Raw genomic sequence first — 7,228 nt, 5'->3', positions numbered from 1 at the left:
CCCCCCCCCTTCTCTCACCTCTGACTTGGATTTCTTATTTCATGAATTCTGTATCTTCCTCTTTCTTTATATCCTTCCTCATACTGGTGAAACTCATTATACAGTGCTTTCCTTGGGGTGCAGGGTAGATGATTTTTCTGAAATTGTCAAAATATATTTGGATATCAGAAGATGTCTTTGATCAACTGTATTGCTTCAGTATTAATTCTGCCACCACCACACTATGGGTTGAACATATTTTCCTTGAGAGTGTGAGGATGTTGCATCATTGTTCTCTGGGATGAGGGGTGCTGATCAGAAGTGTAATGCTGTCTGGTCACCAGTTTTGTGTATGCCATTCATTCTATCATACCTTCTATCTGAAAAGTTTTATTGTTTAAAGCCTGTGTTGGGGGGTAGACAATACATAACATTGTTAATAATCCTAGAAGTACCAAAAGATGGGTAATGAAAAATCTGCTTCCTATATACATTCTCCAGCCTTCCAGTTCCCCTCCTACTGTGAGGAATGTCACTGTTGTTTGGTCTTTTTTTTTTTATTCCCCCTTTCCCTTCCTCTTACTCCCTTCCTTCATTCCTCCTGTCCTTACTCCCCCTCCCCAACAACCCCCTCCTTTCTTTCTGTGTCTTACCCTGAAAGCATCCAAGACCTTCTCTTTCCCTTGAGTACATCAAGAATTCCCATTTGGGCAGGGTGGGGAAAAAAATCCCATTTGTGCCATGGTATGAGTCTTTCTTTTTCCCACTAATTGTGCTGATTTGATTCTTGCTGGGTTCTTAAATATTGAAGAAGCAGGTCCTTTGGTTTTGTGCCTCTTCTTCTTTGGCATTTTCTCAACTCTCACTTTCAGAAAATTTATGTATAACCCCCTAGTATTCACCCTCTAATTGTCTTCCTCTCCTGTGTTTTTCATTTTTCCTTTTGTTTCTGAGAAATTTAGTATGCGAGCCTGTCTGTATAACCTTACCTTTAGTCACCATTTTTAGCATATGCATACTTTTATATTTGGTGTCCCTGAGTTAAGAATAATTTATTTGTGGAGGTAAGAAAAGGCAAAATTACTTGCCTATTTCTATAGGGGTAGGAATGAGGCAGCGTCTATGTTCTTTTTGTTTCTTTTTTAACAGCTTTATTAAGATATAACTCACATCCTTATAAGTGTGCACCTCATTATTTTTTCAAAAAGCTGTGTAACCATCACCACACTCTAATTTTTATTTCCCCTGAAAGAAACCCCATGCCCTTAAGCAGTGACTGGATATTCTCCCCTCTTTCTACCAAGTTCCTAGCAACCAATAATCTACTTTCTGTCTTTTTGGATTCACCTATTTTGGACATTTTATATAAATGAAATCCTGTAATATCATAGTCATTTGTGTCTGGCTTCTTTCACTTAATGTTTTTACAATATTTATCTTTGTTATAGCATGCATTAGTACTTTATAGCATACGTCAGTACTTCATTCCATTTTATGACCGAATAATAATCCATTATGGAGTATTCTACATATTGTTTATTCATTTATCTCCTGGTGGACGTTTGGGTTGTTTCTATTTTTGAGTGATTGTGAACAGTGTGGCCAGACACACAGGAGTACAGTTTTTATGTGACCTATGTATTCATTTCTCTTGGGTATATACTTAGGAGTGGAGTTGCTCCATCATGTGGTAACTCTACAGTTAACTTTTTGAGGAATTGCTCTTTTCCAAAGTGCTGCAACATTGTACAATTCCATCAGCAGTGAAAATTTCTGTGTTTGTAAATATCATCTTTCAAACAGTCACTTGTTGCCTTTCCTTAACCCTTGCCTTCTCTTATTCCTGTTGTCTCTAACTTTTGAGCCTCCACTGGATTCCATACAATGAATCTGCTTGATTCTCACTGAACCACGTTCACTCTGTAAGGGCGTAGATATGGACCTGTCACTCTAAGTCATTTCCCACCTGTTTTGGTTTTCTAGGGCTGCCGTAACAAAGTGTGAGAAACTGGGTAACTTAAGACAGTTTATAGTTTCATCATTTTGGAGGGTAGAAGTTTGGGGTCAAGATGCCATAAGGGTCATGCACTCTCTGAGAGCCCTGGAGACTTTCTTGCTTGCTTCTGTATTGCCAACATCTTTGGCATTCCTGTCTTGGGGCCACACAGCTGTCTTCCTGAGTATCAAGCATTGTCTTCTGTCATGCCTCCTCTATGTACATCTGTCTCCATGTCCAAATTTTCCTTTCTTATAAAGATATCATGCGCTGGGGATGTGGCTCAAGTGGTAGCGCACTCACCTAGTGTGCGTGAGGCACTGGGTTCGATACTCGGCACCACATACAAATAAAAATAAAGATATTGTGTCCATCTAAAACTGAAAAAAAAAAAAAAAAGATTTTAGCACCACCCCAATAACCTTGTTTTATCTTGGTTACCCCTGTGAAGACCCTGTTTCCAAAGATCAGACTCTGAGGTTCAGGAGTTAGAACTTCAAGATATCCAGTTTTTTGTTATTTTGTTTTGGTCCTGAGGATTGAATACAGGGCCTAACACATGCTAATAAGTACATACTGTGCCACTGAGCAATACCCCAGCTTCTCAAAATATCTTTTTAGTGAACAGAGTTCAGCTATAACACCATCCTTCTGTACATTTTCCATTTTCATTAATTGTGTTGAAGATTGCAGATATTTAGTAATGAATGAAAAGTAGAATTTTATGTTTTTGTTTCTTGCTCTTCCATTTGTATTGTGATGCTTTTCAATAGGGAAATGAAAATAAAACATTTTTTTTCCCCAAAAGTCACAATGACATTTATTCAGTATTGTATTTTCCTTTTGGGAGAGATGATAGGAGGAGGAAGGGACAAAAGTGTCTCATTGGCGTCCCCAATGTGTATAAACTTAGGATAATATAAGGGTAGGATGAAGTGGCCAGGCAACCAGGTGGAAGGTTCCCAATATTTTCTGACCAATTTCTATAATAAAAATGATAAGATGTATATGTGCCGAGCTCATGGTAACTAGTAAATGTCAGCTGCCATTTCTAGCTGGGTTCCCCACAGGCTAGGTTATACCTAGACATTTCATCCCTTTCCTTTCAGGGAATGAAGCTTGCCTAGAAAACTAGGAGACTTAGAGTTCAGTACAGTTTGGATAACAGCTGGCCTGGCCTGGCAGTTTCCACATGGAGGGCCATGGGCTGCAACTCTTCAGTGCACAGTCTTCTCTTTTTGACGATGATAATTGTAAGGAAAGAAGTGTGCACACTTTCTGGTTTCTCAGGTGGTCTTCAGGATCTTTTAATAGCCTTGCTGTGCTCAATATCTTGGAAATCCACCTCATTCACAGCTAGAACTTGGTCTCCTTCTTGAAGTCCTGCTCGATGTGCATCTGAGTCAGGAATCACTTTGGAGATGAAGATGCCTAGCTGGGAGGCCTTTCCTCCTCTGGGGATTTAACAATCCCAACTGAGCTCCAGGAGGCTTTTTCAGTGTGACAGTTTGGGGCAGAAACTGGGTTAATTCATTGTCATAGTCTGGGTGGTGTACTCTCTCATGATGAGGAATCCATGCTGGGGGATTTTCACAGGCAGGCAGGAAAACCACTGGATAGTTGTCAAGGAATTTAGCTGTCCATCTCAGGCAAGACCCACTGCTTAAATGCCAAACCACCTCACCGGCAGGAAACCCTCAATTACCCAAGGCTCAGCTCAGGGCTAATAAAACCCAGAACCGGAATGAGTAAAACATTTTATTCTCCATCTTTAAAACAAAAAGGTGTAGTTGACATTTGAGAAATCATAGTCTGTTTGATCTAATGTAGCTAAGGAAGCATTGTATAGCAGTGATGTATAACACACAGGATTCCTTCTCCATATCTTTTTTTCTCTGCGATGCCATTCAGTTCCTAAGGGTTTGAGTACCAATGTAAAAAATCACATACAAGTTTACTAGTCAGATCAAAGAAAGAGAAGGAGCTTTTTAACCTATCTGTTGCTCCACAACAAACCAACCCAAAGCTTAGTGGTTTAAAATAACAATAGAAATTTATATGCTTGTGATCCTGCAATTTGGAAAGGGTTCAATGCTATTGAGTGGCCCATTACAACTGAGGACAGAGGGTGGCTTAACTTAAGGTGCCTGGTACCTCACCTAGGTGGTAGAAATGCTAAAAGCTAGTTTCCCCAGCTTCCCTCTGCTTTCCTTCTTCTCCTCCTTCCCCTTCTCTCTACTTCCATGGTTTCTTATTCTTCAGAGACCTCCCTCTTTCCACACGTTTTATCTCTACAACAGACCAGCTACACTGTTTTGGATGGCAGATGGGGGGAAAAAAAACAACTATTTTTTTTTAAAAAAATGTTTTTTTAGTTGTAGACGAACACAACACCTTTATTTTAAATCTATTTTTTTGTGGTGCTGAGGATGGAACCAGTGTCTCACACGTGCTAGGTGAGCGCTCTACCACTGAACCACAACCCCAGCCCCTCAGAAGCAAATCTTGCTGTGCCTCTTAAGGCCTAGAGCTGGAGCTGGTGTGTAGAAATATAAAATTGTTTTTGCCAATTCTCTCACCAGAGATGCTGAATCTAAATGTATTTTATCTATTTTGTTCCTGATAAGCCATTACTCTTCATAATACTGACTCTTTTATAGACCATAGAAAAGGTCACAACATATAGATTGGTTTCTGTTTGAAAAGTGGTGAGTGATTCTTAAATTCAGGATTTTATGATATTGACTTTGTTAACTTCTTCACACAGGAAACCTGGACAAGCATGAAGAACTAGAGAAGCTTGTAGCAAGGTTTTTGGGAGTAGAAGCTGCTATGACATATGGCATGGGATTTGCAACAAATTCAATGAATATTCCTGCTCTTGTTAGCAAAGTAAGACACTTTGTCATTCATAAAAATTCTCTCATACATATCTTCTTTGGTTTTCAGAAGTATTCAAAGCAAGCCAAAGTGACCATAACTTGACACTACACATCATTGTTCCAAAAATATTTCTATCGTGGAGTCTTATATCAGTTGAACCTTTCTTGTAGAACCCATGGTCCTTTACTTTTCTGTTAGATGAAGCTTACCTTCTTTTTTTTTTTTTGTATTGGTGATTGAACTCGAGGGCACTGGATCACTGAGCCACATCCCCAGCCCTATTTTATATTTTATTTAGAGACATGGTCTCACTGAGTTGCTTAGTGCCTTACTGTTGCTGGGGCTGGCTTTTGAACTTGCAATCCTCCTGCCTCAGCCTCCTAAGCTGCTGAGATTACCCGTGTGCACATTTTATTCTCTATCTTTAAAACAAAAATGTGTAGTTGACATTTGAGAAATCACAGTTGTTTGATCTAACGTGGCTAAGGAAGCATTGAAAAGCAGTGATGTATAACACACAGGACTCCTTCTATCTTTTCTCTCTGCAATGCCATTCAGTTCCTAAAGGTTTCAGTACCAATGTAAAAATCACATACAAGTTTATCTTTCTCTTTTTTGTTTGTTTTTTTTTGTGGTGACGGGGATTGAAGTAAGGGCCTTGTGCATGCTAGCATTCTACCAACTGAGCTATATCCCCAGCCCTTACCTTCCTCTTTTTAACATACAATTTTGAAGGGAGTCTAATAAATAAAAACTTCTGAAAGACTAAACTTATGAAAGTTTAGTTCAGAAAGTTATTTAATAGATGGATTATCCTAAATTGAAAAATATGAAAGTATATGTCATCCTAACATATAGACAAGTTATATATAAATATATATGTAGACATTTATGTATTTTTCCATCCATCCTGTAGATAGAGCTTGTGAGTAGATAGTTAGAAGACAGAAAGGATAACATACTTTGTATATTGTGTTTTAGCAGACTGGCAGTCAGCTTGAAGGACCCTTGACATCATTTTAACATTGATGTCTAGGAATTGTGTATTAAAAAAGTAGTGGGTTAACTCAAACAGGAGGTTTTGCTTGTTTATTGGTTCATTGTGTGATCATACTTAGCTGTGTGACTGTGAACGTGTCAAGTAACATTTCTGGTCCTTAAACTTTCCTTCATAAATGGATTATTCTAACTCTAATTCAGTTATACAGTTATGTGGTTCTGTAAGGTACAAATGGGACAAATAGAAACCAAGTAACAGGAGAGTTTGGGTTTAATTTACTATTGACATTATAGTAGATGTAAATAATTTATACCTTCAAGTAGAAAACATTATTATATTAGGTAAAATTAAGTAGGCTTTCTAATATAAAATGAGAGTCTATTTTAAATATAAAGACATCAAGGTCAAAGAATGGTTGGGGAAGTAGCTCAGTGTTAAGAGTACTTGTTTACCATGTGCAAGGCCCTGGGTTCCATCCCCAGCACCACCACCAAAAAAAAAAAAAAAGAATGAAAAAAGATATATCTTGCAATATCTTGCAAACAATAATCAAAAGAAATGTGAAGTGACCACATTGCATAAACAAAGATTTTCAAACAGGTAATATTTCTGAAGATAAAGAGGATTACTGTATATGATAAGAATTAATTCTTCAAGATATATAGGTACCTAATAACAGAGCTTTGAAGTACACAAAACAAAAATTGATGAAGCTTAAAGGAGAAGTATACAAGTGTAGAATTCTAATTAGATATCCACAGCCCTCTATCAATCAATAGAACTAAACATAAAATCCATATGGATATAGAACACTTAGAAAATACTTTCAACCAGCTGACCTGATTGACACTACTCAGACACTTCACCCAACAACAGCAAAACATTTACCGAGAGTGAGACCCTAAGTAACCTAGTGAGACCCTGTCTCCAAAAAATAAATAAATAAATAAATAAATAAACAAAACCCATACTTCAGACCATTAAACAAGTTTTTGTTCTCTGACCACGGTGAAATTAGCAGTCAGTAACACAAAGATATCTGGAATATCCTTAAATATTTGAAACTTAAACCACACATTTCTGGATTATCCATGAGCCAAAGAATAAAAAATAAGGGAAGCTAGAAAACATTTTCAATTAAATGGAAATTAATATCACAATTTGTTGGGTAAAGGTAAAGCAGTGCTCAGATGGGAATGTAGAGTGTCAAAAGAAAATGTTTTTGTTCATTTGTGGGGGTTTTTGTTTTTTGTTTTATGTTTTACACTGGGGATAGAACCCAGGGTGCTTAACCACTGAAACACATCCCCAGTCCTTTTTATTTTAAATTTTTTTTCTTTTCTTTTCTTTTTTTTTTTTTTTGAGACAGG

At 37.6% G+C, this 7,228-nt stretch overlaps 1 protein-coding gene and 1 pseudogene across 3 annotated transcripts in view; one reads left to right on the top strand and one right to left on the bottom strand.

Moving 5' to 3' along the window:
- The window catches only part of Sptlc2 (serine palmitoyltransferase long chain base subunit 2), a 108,392-nt gene that overhangs the window by 25,540 nt on the left and 75,624 nt on the right, over nucleotides 1–7,228 (top strand). For all 3 annotated transcript variants that reach the window (XM_048799074.1, XM_048799073.1, XM_015494387.2), the window contains exon 4: nucleotides 4,743–4,867. In XM_048799074.1, the coding sequence (XP_048655031.1) occupies nucleotides 4,743–4,867 (125 nt within the window). The remainder of the gene's footprint in view (nucleotides 1–4,742; nucleotides 4,868–7,228) is intronic.
- Nucleotides 3,193–3,619, bottom strand: LOC107149605 (annotated as a pseudogene).

This window comes from Marmota marmota, unplaced genomic scaffold (assembly GCF_001458135.2).
Source record: "Marmota marmota marmota unplaced genomic scaffold, marMar, whole genome shotgun sequence".
Classification (NCBI taxonomy): Eukaryota; Metazoa; Chordata; class Mammalia; order Rodentia; family Sciuridae; genus Marmota; species Marmota marmota.
The sequence above is the reverse complement of the archived record's forward strand: the minus strand, read 5'-3'. Positions and strand labels throughout refer to the sequence as shown.